At 40.2% G+C, this 15049-nt stretch overlaps 1 protein-coding gene across 1 annotated transcript; it reads right to left on the bottom strand.

The window, feature by feature from the left end:
- Window positions 1-4925: 4925 nt before the first annotated feature.
- LOC104882549 (uncharacterized) lies at window positions 4926-6398 on the bottom strand. The gene is made up of 2 exons (XM_010666370.1): window positions 6332-6398; window positions 4926-6130 (listed from the first exon to the last, which is right to left on the bottom strand). The coding sequence occupies exons 1-2, from the start codon at window positions 6396-6398 to the stop codon at window positions 4926-4928; spliced, it is 1272 nt and encodes a 423-aa protein (XP_010664672.1).
- Between the last annotated feature and the right edge of the window lie 8651 nt (window positions 6399-15049).

Genomic DNA, 15049 nt, shown 5'->3' with positions numbered 1-15049 from the left:
TTGATCCTGAATGTTTGTTATGTGTTTATCTGTGTTTGGTTGACCTTTTATGCAGCGTTTGGCTAGGGACCACAGATATGCACCCATTGTTTTGTTTGGTTGAATTCATATGCATGCCAAATACCAATTAGGATTGAGTGATTCATGACATCTATTTAGCCTAGGGTTTCATTTGACCTTTGACCCATATACTCTCACATACCCAATTTATTAGTAAAGACCGAGTTCCGGGCCTAGAGGGGTGCTACCTCGCATGAGGTACCTTCCCAATGGGTAACCTGATCCACGGACCCAGAATCTAGTTTTCACAGACCGCTTTTTCCATACTGGGGTCATTAGGGGTTTTTGTTCTTACTTAATTTTCCCCATTTTAAAAATAAAAATAAAAAAGTAAGTGGCGACTCCATACAACACCGTTCCTCACCGAGGGCGGGTTTTTCAAAACTGGAAAACACAAACTTTTTCTTTCTTTCTTTTCTTTTAAAAGTGAATCGCGCCAGTCCAGTGGATCGGGTGAGGGTCCACAAATTGGCGACTCCATTGTTAGGCCATTGCTGATTGAAACTAGGTCTGCACCAACTTACTATTATCTGATTGGAGAGATAGAGGATCAGATTGAGTTGCCATGGTATCACGATATTTATCAGTTTTTGTCATGCGGCACTTACGCAGAGTCAATCTCGGCCAAGGATAGGAGAGCATTGAGACAGTTGGCCACCAGATTTGTTATTTGTGGGGATGCACTGTATAGGAGATCACCTGATGGCCTGTTATTATTATGTCTAGACCGTACATCTGCAGATCGAGTGATGAGAGAGGTTCATGCAGGGGTCTATGGCCTACACATGGGAGGTCATATGCTAGCGCGTAAGATCATGAGGGTTGGCTACTTTTGGTTGACCATGGAAATAGATTGTTGCCAGTTTGTATAGAGATGTCAGGAGTGTCAGATGCATGGAGACTTGATACACGTGCCACCTTCTAAGTTGCATGCACTCACATCCCCTTGGCCATTTTCAGTATGGGGTGTTGATATTATTGGGAAGATCTCGCCCAAGTCCTCCAGTGGTCACGAGTACATCTTAGTAGCCATTGACTATTTCACCAAGTGGGTGGAAGCCGCTTCCTATGCTAAATTGACAGCGGCCAGGGTGGCCAAATTCATCAGATTGCACATTATCTGTCGATATGGGGTCCCTCACGAGCTGATTTATGATACAGGGGTGCATTTCAGGGGCGAGGTGGACACGTTGATTCAGGAGTATGGCATTTAGCATCATAGATTGTCTGCGTACAGGCCGCAAACTAACGGGGCAATTGAGGCCGCAAATAAGAATATCAAGAGGATTTTGAGAAAGATGGTCGAGACTTCTCGGGATTGGTCAGAAAAGCTCCATTTCGCATTGTGGGCTTATCGTACATCTTTTCGTACCTCTACTGGAGCTACCCCATATTCTTTGGTGTATGGTATGGTATGGAGGCAGTGTTACCTGTTGAGATTGAGATGAGATCTTTAGTAGCACTAGAGCAACATGTATCCGAGGCCGAGTGGGTCCAGTCTCGTTACGACCAGCTTAGCCTGTTGGATGAGAAGAGATTGAGGGCAGCAGATCATGCTCAGGCCTATTAGAGAAAGATGACCCATGCATTCCGAAAGAGGGTTAGGCCTAGGAAATTCCAAAGAGGTGACCTTGTCTTGAAAGTCCTTAGGGGATTGATCAGTGACCCTAGAGGCAAGTTTAGACCGAGTTGGAGCGGGCCTTATGTCATCCGAGATCTGACTCGAGAGGGAGCTACCTGGTTGACAGACCTAGACGGAAATCAGTTCATAGAGCCAGTCAATGTGGATCAGCTGAAGAAGTTTTATTCGTGAGATCATGGTCAGAGGATGGGTGGCCGTCACTTTGAGTAGCCATATTCCCTATTGCTAGCCCTTTGATTCAACCTTGCATACCTTTTTTGACTTAGGTTGGGGGCCTGCCCCTAAGCGCTTTGTATTTATTGATTAGATTTGTGAGCATTTGGAGCATTGTGTTATTCTTCGTTTGTTCTTTTTTGCATCATTGCTTGTTTCTTTTCTTCTCCGTTTTGCATCTTCACACCGTATTCTTTTCTCGCTTCTGTTTTCTCTTGTGTAATGGTGACACGTTCTTGTCTCAAGGCTACAAGTCAGGCTTGTCACATCTTTCGTTCCATCCTTAGGTTTTGATCCAGGAGTTTTAGTTTGAGGAGACCATTTGGATTTGAGATTTGAGGTTCTTTTGGTTGGACTATGCTAGTGGGGTATTTGGCCTACGTTGAAAAAAAAAATGAATGAAAAAAAAATGAAAAAAAATTGAAAAAGGAAAAAATAAAATAAAAAATGAAAAAAGAAAAAATTGTGCTTGTTTGGTATTCGTTGATATACTTGGGAGCATCAGAGGTGGTTTTGGGTTTGAGAGATTTCTTTTTCCTTTAAGAGTTGGGTGAGAGCATTGAACGATCCTTCTCACCATGGATTTGGGTGACACATTGGGAGTGAGGTTTGGGTTTCCTTTGCACTAGGTTTCCTAGATCATTATCTACATCACCATTCCCATCATATAGTGACTTGCTTTGATTCGCCGTTCTTAAGATGAGTTGTTCGTCATTGTCACACATTGCTACACTTGTTTCCCAGCTTGTTTCTCCATTTCCTATACCTCCATTCATTATTTGTCTCATCCCTCTTCATCTTCAGCTACCCTCGCCGATCGTCGTCTCGCTTCATGAACGATGAGTTCTTTGGTGCATGTCACCTATTGTTTGATGTTTTTTTTATTTAGATACATGGTTGAGTCACCTCACTCACATGGTTCTGCGATATTTGACATTACGTGCACAGGGATTTGGCACTATCTATTTGGAGATTTGGGTCTTTGTTTCCCATCGTTTCATTCACATTTTACCCCTGGCCTACATTACGGTCTGAGTCGTAAGACCACCCTGAGGCCATGAGGTCTCGTGTTTGCTTTGATGCGGTTCATTCGAACAGGCTTCGTCTACTGATTGAGTATGGGATGTTGACAGGTCTCCATTACTTCGGGGAGTATCGAGGGTCACATATTGTCTTTCCATTCAGTTTACTTACCTTAGGCCCGTGATTAGAGACAGATGATACAGAGATTTGGGACCATTGAGGGCACCTTTACTCTATGTTTTGACATGTTCATACTGGGGCATACCCCCATCCTTGCATGCTGGCTGTGGTTTTTGTACATGTACACAAGCATTCCGTTTCACCTAGCAATGTTATGGACATCAGAGTTTGAGTAAGCCCCACATTCAGCTCAGTTTCTTCATACAACAGAGTGCTTCTAGGATCTGACTCGAGATCAGATTCACGGTATTCATCGACCTAGTAGGGGTGCATATCCCATTCATTGTCTTGTTCATTAGTTCAAACGAGTGGGTCTCTAGTGGTGTATTTAAGAGTTTTCATTGAGATATTTGAGTTTCAGATGTACACACTGGGGCATACCCCCTATCAGTTTTTGTGGATATTGAATGTTATGGGTTAGAGTTGAGGGTTTTTTCTTCAAGGATGGATGTTTGTGATATTTTCAGCTCTCTGACTTTAACCATATGTGTGGTTATGGGATTTTGACATGATATTGATATCTTAGACTGGGGCATAACTCCTTCTTGTCACCCTTGGTCACATTTGTGAGTTTGACCTGCAGGGGCATACCCCTTGTTTTCCATCTGTTAATGGTGATTGTTTTTTTTTTTTTTTTTCAACGTAGGTCGAATACCCTACTAGCATAGTCCAACCAAAAGAACCTCAAATCTCAAACCCAAATGGTCTCCTCAAACTAAAACTCTTGGATCAAAACCTAAGGGTGGAACGAAAGATGTGACAAGCCTGACTTGTAGCCTTGAGACGAGAGCGCGTCACCATCACACAAGAGAAAACAGAAGCGAAATGAATACGGTGTGAAGATGCAAAACGGAGAAGAAAAGAAACAAGCAATGATGCAAAAAAGAACAAACGAAGAATAACACAATGCTCCCAATGCTCACAGATCTAATCAATAAATACAAAGCGCACAGGGGCAGGCCCCCAACCTAGGTCAAAAAAGGTATGCAAGGCTGAATGAAAGAAAATGCCATAATAAACCGCTTAAGGCTCAAAGGGCTAGCAATAGGGTATATCGATGTATGGGCGTGCAATAGGGAATATGGCTACTCGAAGTGACGGCCACCCATCCTCTAACCATGATCTCACGCATAAAACTTCTTCAGCTGATCCACATTGACTGGTCTGTGAACTGATTTCCGTCTAGGTCTGTCAACTAGGCAGCTCCCTCTCGAGTCAGATCTCGGATGACATAAGGCCCGCTCCAACTCGGTCTAAACTTGCCTCTAGGGTCACTGATCAATCCCCTAAGGACTTTCAAGACTAGGTCACTTCTTTGGAATTTCCTAGGCCTAACCCTCTTTCGGAATGCACGGGTCATCTTTCTCTGATAGGCCTGAGCATAATCTGCTGCCCTCAATCTTTTCTCATCCAATAGGCTAAGATGGTCGTAACGAGACTGGACTCACTCGACCTCAAATACATGTTGCTCTAGTGCTACTCTTAAAGATCTCATCTCAATCTCAACAGGTAACACTGCCTCCATACCATACACCAAAGAATATGGGGTAGCTTTAGTAGAGGTACGAAAAGATGTACGATAAGCCCACAATGCGAAAGGGAGCTTTTCTGACCAATCCCGAGAAGTCTCGACCATCTTTCTCAAAATCCTCTTGATATTCTTATTTGCGGCCTCAACTGCCCCGTTAGTTTGCGGCCTGTACGCAGACGATCTGTGATATTGAATGCCATACTCCTGAATCAACGTGTCCACCTCGCCCCTGAAATGCACCCCTCTATCATAAATCAGCTCGTGAGGGACCCCGTATCAGTAGATAATGTGCGATCTGATGAATTTGGTCACCCTGGCCGCTGTCAATCTAGCATAGGAAGCGGCTTCCACCCACTTGGTGAAATAGTCAATGGCTACTAAGATGTACTCGTGACCATTGGAGGACTTGGGCGAGATCTTCCCAATAATATCAACACCCCATACTGAAAATGGCCAAGGGGATGTGAGTGCATGCAACTCAGAAGGTGGCACGTGTATCAAGTCTCCATGCATCTGACACTCCTGACATCTCTGTACAAACTGGCAACAATCTGTTTCCATGGTCAACCAAAAGTAGCCAACCCTCATGATCTTACGCGCTAGCATATGACCTCCCATGTGTGGGCCACAGACCCCTGCATGAACCTCTCTCATCACTTGATCTGTAGATGTACGGTCTAGACATAATAATAACAGGCCATCAGGTGATCTCCTATACAGTGCATCCCCGCAAATAACAAATCTGGTGGCCAACTGTCTCAATGCTCTCCTATCCTTGGCCGAGGTTGACTCTGGGTAAGTGTCGCATGACAGAAACTGATAAATATTGTGATACCATGGAAACTCAATCTGATCCTCTATCTTTCCAATCAGACAATAGTAAGCTGGTGCAGACCTAGTTTCAATCAGCAATGGCCTAACAGTCACCCCCGTGGGGATCACAATCATAGAAGCCAAGGTGGCTAATGCATCGGCAAACTGATTCTCCGCCCTGGGCAGATGTATATACCTTAACACATCAAATCCATCACTCAACAGGTCCAAGTAAGCATGGTAGGGTTTTAGCTTCTCATCCCGAGTCCTCCAGATACCCTGAGTTTGCTGTATAACCAAATTGGAATCCCCGTGGATCTCCAACTGTCTAATGCCAAGATCAAGTGCAGTCTCCAAACCTGTAATGCAAGCCTCATACTCCACAATATTATTCGTCAACCGGTGATGATCGGAGAATGCCAACCGGACTGATCTAGGGATATGATCACCCTGTGGTGATATCAACAAGATACCAATGCCAAACCCCGACTGATTGGCGGCACCATCAAAGTACAACCGCCATCCCGTAATACTAGTCATTGAAACGATCTGCTCATAAGAGAAATCATCATCAACCGATTTGTCATCGAATATCGACAAAGAAGCTAGATGATCTGCAACAATGCTTCCTTTTACTGACTTCTGTGTGACATAATGAATATCAAACTCTGTCAACAATACCAACCATCTCATGAGCCTACTGGTCAGAACAGACCTGTCAAATAGATACCTCAACGGGTCCAATCGTGAGACCAAGAGCACGGAATACTCTGTCATGTAATGTCTAAGTCTCCTAGTGACCCAAACCAATGCCAAACAAAGGCGCTCAATCATAATGTACTTGCACTCATACTCAAGCATCCTCTTACTCAAATAATAGATGGCACGCTCCTTCCCCAAATCATCAAGCTGAGCTAACATGCATCCTAAGGCCATGTCTGAAACTGATAAGTACAGAAGCAAAGGACGCCCCGGTGTGGGAGGCACTAAAACCGGAGGAGAAAGGAGACACTCCTTAATCCTCTCAAAAGCGTGCTAATAATCATCACTCCAAACTGTAGGCTGATTCTTCCTCAGAAGGCGGAAGATAGGCTCACAAATGTCTGTCAGTCTAGCAATGAAACGACTGATGTACTGCAATCTGCCTAGGAATCCCCTGATATCTTTCTCAGTCCTCGGGACAGGCATGTCAAGTATGGCTCTGATTTTCTCTGGATCAATCTCTATACCTCGCTCACTAACAATGTGTCCCAGTAATTTTCCAGAAGCCACCCCAAAGGTGCACTTCTTGGGATTCAATCTCAGCCTGAACTGTTTGATCCTCTCAAAGAACCTTTGTAAGGCTGCTAAGTGATCTGTCCTGTCTCGGGACTTCACTATCATGTCATCCACATATACCTCGACATCTGTGTGCATCATATCATGGAACAGAGTAGTAGCAGCTCTCTGATAAGTGGCTCCTGCATTCTTCAACCCAAATGGCATAACCCGATAGCAGTAAGTACCCCACTCAGTAATGAAAGAAGTCTTTTCCATATCCTCTGGAGCCATCAGAATCTGATTATACCCAGAAAAGCCATCCATGAAGGACAACATCGGATGCCCTACAGTGCTATCAACCAGCATATCAATGTGTGGGAGGGGAAAATCATCCTTAGGGCTGGCCTTATTCAGATCTCGAAAGTCAACACAAACCCTAACCTTGCCGTCCTTTTTGGGAATAGGGACGACATTAGCTAGCCACTCAGGATACTCAACCACTGACAAGAAGCCAACAATGAGTTGCTTCCGAATTTCTTCCTTAACCTGCAAACTCCATCGAGGGTGTAGTCTCCTCTATTTTCTTAACTGGCCTAGCATGTGGTAAAATGGGCAGGTGATGCTGCACTATGGAGGGGTCAAGGCCCGACATGTCCTCATATGACCATGCAAATACATCCAAGTATGACCTGAGCAGGTCAATCAACCTACTCCTCTCATCAGGAGATAGAGAAGAGCCAATCTTGATCTCCCTCGGCTGATCTGGTGCCCCAAAATCTATCAACTCTGTGCTACCAGAAATGGGTGTGACTTTCTCGTCCTCTGTGTCAGAATCAAACTCTGACTGACCACCTAGTGGGTCATCCGTATCTCCCACATCATCAACATCATTTATATGTGTCGTGGGTGCTGGTGGTGTAATAAAAGGAAGATGCTATGACACAGTCAAGTACTCGAAAATACTCATATCATTATTACCATCAGAAATATCATCAAAGCGAGTGACAAACCCGGACATAGTGTCAGAAGAAAGATTTTTCAGAGTCGGACGCTCCCTCAACAGAAGTAACGACATCAAGGACTGACTCATCATCAAGTACGGAAACTCCAGATATGTCAAAAGCAGAATGGGTCCCGCGTGGGGTTGCATCAAGGATACGACCAATGCCTATAAAATCCATATCATCAGTGTAGGCATCAGGAATAGAGTCATCCCCATCAGTCTCGAGTACAGAAACTCCGAACATATCGAAAGCAATATGGGGCCCGCGTGGGGCTACATCGAAGATACGGCCTATACTGATCATGTCCATCTCGTCAGTGCCATCTCCCAAATCCATAGGTAGGTCACACTAGCTCATCGGGGAAACACATAGAGAACACACTAGCTCGGTCTGGTGATGGGGGCACAACTATCATGGCACCAGGCGTCTCAGTAGTCCCGGTGTCCAAATGCATCTGACCCAGGGCTTGCTAGATGTCCTGAATCTCAACTGTCTTTGGAATGCGAACAGTCCCCTCTGTGCGGGGTGTATGCTCTGAACCCCTGATGAAGTAGTCAACCAACTGGAAGATGTATGGGCGGAGGGGATAATAAAATGGAATGCCAGTCATGCGAGCCCTCACTCTATCCCGGCGCAGCCGTGCCATATAACGTGCATCAGCCTCTGTGGGGATGTAACCCAATCCATAGGGTGTGTCGTGATCAATACTAGGGTCATTAGGGGTTTTTGTTCTTACTTAATTTTTCCCATTTTAAAAATAAAAATAAAAAAAGTAAGTGGCGACTCCATACAACACCGTTCCTCACCAGGGGCGGGTTTTTCAAAACTGGAAAACACAAACTTTTTATTTATTTCTTTCTTTTCTTTTAAAAGTGAGTCGCGCCGGTCCGGTGGATCGGGTGAGGGTCCACAACGTAATCTACTCAACTACAGTACTTAATTGAGCCTCAATAGTCTTTTCTTGAGCATTCTACTTGTCTGTTACTATAACGTCCTCACCTGATTTGACTTCGTTGTTAGATGAAATATTGGGGAAAATTCATTAGTAATTTCGTGCTTCCTTATGTACTAGTTGTACCCGTAGTCATCTACTTGCTTTTGGTAAGCTGCTTTTAGTTCTTTATTTTCTTTGACGATGCCGACCCGCACTTGCTCGAGCTCAAGCTTTAGGCGAGTGCTCTTTTCTTTCATTTGAGCCTTGGAAGAACCTAAGGAGGTATTGTCTAGCTTCAAACTACACACTTCCATTTGAAGCACCTCATTTTCTAACTCCACTTTGCGAAAAAAATTGGACCTTTCTTTAGCATGCCTCTGGGTTGCAGTTGTCACGGTCTTAGCAATATCCAATTCATCTTGCAACTCTTGCTATTCGTCCACAGTATGAGCCTTGTAGGCCCTGATCTTCTTTACTGCCTCCAACCTTTGGGACAGATGGTTGCGCTACCTCACTGGGTTTTAAACCCCAACTACAATCTGAGATAAACAAAAGTTAGATGAAGTATGTGAGATAAGAAAGAAAAAACAAAGAAAAGGACGACTCTTACAACTTTAGTCATCTGCAAGGCCGAATACCTCTTCATAAGCATGACTGCCTCTATAATGTTGTTCGGAGTCCCAAAAAGAACCCGAATGATGAAGCTTTGTTCAGGGTCACTATAAACCTCGATTGGGATTCGTTGGGTAGCTGGAAAGAGGTCATTCATATTGGTGAGGGGAAGTTCCATGTTTGTGACTGAAGGGAAGCACTTCAGCAATTTGTCAAGCTCTTCTCGAGTAGGCATGTCCATTGTTGTAATAGGGGGCAGTTGTGAGCTTAGGGTGGATCCACTTGGAATAACCACGGGCTCCTCCGTAGAGTGGAATTGATTCTTCTTAGCAGACGGCTTGGCTACTAGAATAGATAAAGGTGCAACAGCTGTAGGAAAAGTAGGAGTAGACTTTGAGGTTGAACCCTTCTCGACACCTTTCTTCCCCTTCTTAGCCAGAGGAGTCACAACCTTTAGAGTTTCAAATATCTTTTTTTATTTATTTATTTTTATTTTTTTTAGTGACTATAAGTGGAACAATGCAGTCGAGGGCCTTGCTATGCTCAACACCATCTAATACAGTAGCCTCATTAGAAGCGGTCACTTAAGTTTGTGTTTGACTCTTTCTTAGTTAGACGGGGCGTAGGTTTTGTCTTGGTTAACTGAGATGTGGAGCTTAAAACTAGATGGGAACTTAAACTAGGAGCCTAGAGTAGAGTGCCCTCTTGGCGTTCTTTTCACGTACGTCTAGATGGGCTTACCTTGCCTTAGCGTTAGTGAGTCAAAAAACCTCGTATAATGACAAGTTCTTTAAGACAAAGTACTCGCTAGGAACTAAGGTAGGATGAGCAAGTCTTGGAAACACTAGAATCACAAACGGCTGAGGGTGCTCTAATAAACTCTCTAAGTTCTTCTTAGTCAGTAGCATAAAGAACTTTCATTTGGCTTGGTCAATCTCGAACAACTTGTTGAGATGGATCCATGAAGATTTGTCTACCTACTCAACTAGGTAGTAACGTCTTTCTTTGCCTATACAAAGAAAACATTAGCTATCCATTCAGAGCAATAATAATAAAACAACATATGAAAATAGAAACTGTACTTGGTAATTCAAGGAAGCGTTTTGACTTGAATAGTTGATCTAACCCCACCGTTGAACAACTTAAAGGGCTAAATACCAAGACGTGCCCTTTAGCCCAATCTTTGTTTGAATCAGGAAGGTCAATTACAAACTAAATGGATGGGATGTGAGCTGACAAGCTAAATCGCTCGTTGGGGCTCATCTTGATGGTGTACACAAAGAGAATCTCCAAGAGATAGAGATTCAATTGGTACAATGCATCCTAGACGCCGCATCTCATGAAAATCCGGATGACGTTTGGATAAATGTAGACAGGTGGAATCTAGGAGAAATATAAGAACTATTTGATGAGAGATGAAATTAGGAAACAAAGTCTAGCTATGAACTATTCCTTCTTGAAGTAAATCATATCATGGGGAAGCCTGTCTGTCGACAGAGCTTCTTTGTCTCACCATTGGATGAAGATAAAGTCGAGGATGTGAAAATGAGCTCGAAACTCTTATTCGGATAGCTCATGTACAGAACGATCCATTCTAGAGCGCTTGGATTTAGAAGCCTTCATCCTGCCATGCTGTGACTTGGCACTTGTGGAAACAACCCTTCTTGTATCCATGATGATAGAGGAACTAAAGCCCATGTAGACACTTAATAGCCATAGGCATACTAAAAATCTTAATTCATGTAAATAGTAATTCTTTTATTTTTATTTATTTTTTAAATCTTAATTCATATAGATACCTTAACTTTTGAAGTTAGAACATGTATGTTACCCGTATGAAGTATTTTACCATATTTGATGATGGCTACGAAATAAATCCATCCAAATAGGGCATAAGATACCTATTAGTAAGGAATTAACAAAACTATGCTTGCGATGATGGATAATAATTTAAAAGAAGTTAAGCCATGGTTCCAATGGAGATGAGATTGGTATTGATGATGGGAGGACAATCACTTACCACGATAGATATATATCAACTCTCAATCATTCTCTCTCTCTCTCTCTCTCTCTCTCTCTCTCTCTCTCTTTATCATAGCAAGCTTTTACATCATCATATAATCTATTTTATGTGATGACCTACCCTTGCAGGTGCCATCCACACAAGATAGTGTCTCCACTCTAGTTTGAAAATTAAGGTGGAGATACTATTCTACAGAAGGAAAATTAAATTATAACAAGATAAGTGTTAGAGTGCGGCAAAAGAAAGCATAATAAAAGAACTACATATTCATTACACTTCCAAGATATAAGGTTTTGAGTACACAAAAGCTGGCCTTAGCGACCACTTGTAAAATTTGTACATATCTAAGAAAATAGCTACATGCCAATAGCTTATCTAAAAAGAAACAAAAAGAAAAGGGTAACAATGACTACATACCTTATTGTTTGTCATTCGGAACTTGCTCAATATCATGTTCAACTAGATCCTCATTTGAAAAGATTGGGGAACTACAAATTGAGTACAACTTAGTGAATTTAATATAATGCAGTTTTTAGGATGGTTAATTTAAAAATAGAAAAAGGGTTTCATCATGCAAGTAACACTTAATGTAAATAATATATAGTATAAAAATTATATACCCATACAACATCAGATAACCTGATGTATAATCAATCAAACACATGCATAATCCACAACTATGGTACCACTCCAACTCTTGGCACATCCTAATGTCATGCAATATCACTACTACATTATCTCTTCCTCCATCGACATATATCATATGTGTCTGCAAATGACATATATCTCACATAACATGGTGTCTTATAGAGATAGTGTCTCTACATCTCTTGACACACTTATCATACGAACTACTCTAGTGTCCTTTCATCTCTCGGTGCAAAAGATCACAAGGTTAATCCGCTACCGTGTGCCCCTCCATCTTTATGACACAATATTGGTCCAATCTACATTACAATCACAACCATAGTAGAAATGTAAAGTATAACAATGATAGTACCAATGATTTTTAGTGAATAGTACGTGCTAGGTAAGTTCCAAGGAAACACAAGAAGGGTCACAATGGTCTTGCTTAAAACCCAGCCTCCTTAGACAAAGCTTCCCTAAATTGTACATATCCCTTCATGATCACTAAACTATCTTGCCTATTAATATACATATATATCAAGGATACAAGGGTCACATATTCATTATGAACATAGCATTGGACCAAAACATTTTCAAAGCATATCTCATGATATTTGAAAAATAATGAATGCATATATTATTTTAAGCATGAGATATATAATTTTAAAACCAAATAAAATTATGCATTATTAGATCATTTACATTTAGAATGACAAATTAGAATTGTCTTGGTACTTCTATTATGATGATTCAAATATCCAACCTTTGGAATAACAACAACATAAATGCCTTTTCACACTTCTCTTCCCTCTTTTCTTTGTAGGTGAACACTCCTATTTATAGGGGTGGAGGAGAACTTGCAATAAGTGAGCTTACAAGTGACTTGTTGCATGACTTACTTAAGTATTGATCAAAGGAAAAGTGACTTGTGGCAACGTACTTTATTCTTGCAGCTACTTGAGTTGGTGTAGTGGCTTGATGAGTCACCATGCCTTATTATGTGTCATGTGATGAAGGTGACTTATTGTCCTCTTGGTTACATGTATTTCGACACCTCATGTTTGTTTGCATCCATTGCAACACCTCATGCTTCGTTGCATGTTTTCAACACCTCATACTTGGTTATATGCTTTCAACACCTTATATTTGGTTGCATGCTTTTAACACCTCATGCATGGTTGCATGCTTTTAATACCTCATGCTTGGTTGAATGCTTTCAACATCTCATACTTGATTGCATGCTTTTCAACGCCTCATACTTCATTGCATCCTCTTTGACACTTCATGCTTGGTAAATGATAAGAAATGAGGTGTTTAGAAAAAAAACTTCAAATATATGATTCTTAAAAACTAGGGTTGTTACATTTTAACTGATATATATATATATATATATATATATATATATATATATATATATATATATATGCATCATTTTGTAAACTTTGTTGTGAGGTGTATTTGCTTTAGTCATTGTGTAATTAATTGATGAATACGAGACATAATAAAAAAAAAAGTTTTCCAATCAATGCTAATAAGCTTAAGAACTTGCTCAAACTTGATTAGTCAATCAATTGAACAATGTTCCATTTCAATTGAGATTAAATTGAGTTATCAAAATCTTCAATTAAGTTGTGATTAAATTGTGTTTTTGAACTTGTAATCTCACTTTCAACAATGTGAAAATGTAACAAACCTAAGTTCAAATGCGATAACCTTAAGTCTACACAAATAAACTAGCAAAGAATTACATTAATTAGACTATTAGTATAAGTATAATTAATCCAGGAATGTATTAGAAGTGGCACATGCCACATGCCACACTTAAGCGTTTCCAAATGTCACATATAAGGACATGAAGAATTGGGTACTATAAGAAAAGAGGAATATGTTTGAAATTTTAGTGGCACCCAAGCACATTTTGGTCACATCCTAATACAAATGAGGATATTTATGTCAATTATATTTGAAAAGGAAATATAGGAAGGAAAAAATCTAAAGAAAATCATTTCTCTTCATTTCCCTAGGGTTTTTTTTTAATTATTTATTTTGGATTTTATTTATTTTATCTTCTCTTTTTCTTTAAAAATTTATCGAGGGAATTTTTCATTTCTACTTAAAGGAGACATTAGAGGTAAATGATCTCATTTTTTCTTTTTCTTTCTTCTATTTTCCTCTCCTTCTTCACCTCTTCTTTGGGAAAGTATTGTTAGAAATTAGTTTTTTTTTTTTACATATGTGAAGATTTTTGTTATTTTTAAACCATTTTCCCTTCTTGGACTATTTGGTTGCCAAAAAAGTGAAAAAATATTATATTTTAAGTTTAATTCATATATAAATTGTTGGAAAATGTATGAGAATGATATCTTATGATGTTGCTACTTAAGGGGAATTTGGTGATATCTTTCAATCCATTATAGGTTAACCCCAAGTTGTTTCAACATTGGAAAGACCCAATGCATGCTCAATCAATTTTAATATAATAGATTGAGTTGAGTTTATGGAGATAATTTCATGGGAAAAAGGGATTTCCCAAGAAGGAGAAATACCTTTATTTATTAAAAAAAATCTTCTTACCAACTTGTGATTTTTGAGTTTTTGGGACTTTTTGGTAAAGTATTAAAATCACCAAATTATTTTTAAAAAATAATAAACTTGATAACGTATCCTTCCATCTAAGTCTTGTTACATTTGGATTATGTTTGTCCTATGAGAAAATTCCAAACAAATTGGGAAATATAGTTGAGAGGTTCATTGAGAAGTTTGGACTAGTGCTCTTAAAATTTTTGGGATTCTTTCTAAAGAATGTTATACTTAAAATTATTTTTATATAATATTATACTCTCTAAGAAATCTAACCATATAAACAATAATACCCTAGTATACATATTTTGAAGCTATGGATGAAAAACAGAGTGGTTCATATGATAGTTTTGAACCATTTGGGTTTTTGGAAATTTTGGGATATTTTGGATAATAGTATTGCTTCTTAATTATTTTTATATGTTAGTATACTAAAAAATGAAGCCATAGATTTTAATTTCATGCAATTACAAGTTCCTTATCATTAGTGAATAATTAAGTAAATGTCAATAGGATTTCATCAGTATATGTTAGTTTTGAGTTTTGA

The sequence above is a fragment of the Vitis vinifera genome, chromosome 2, assembly GCF_030704535.1.
Source record: "Vitis vinifera cultivar Pinot Noir 40024 chromosome 2, ASM3070453v1".
NCBI lineage: Eukaryota > Viridiplantae > Streptophyta > Magnoliopsida > Vitales > Vitaceae > Vitis > Vitis vinifera.
The sequence above is the reverse complement of the archived record's forward strand: the minus strand, read 5'-3'. Positions and strand labels throughout refer to the sequence as shown.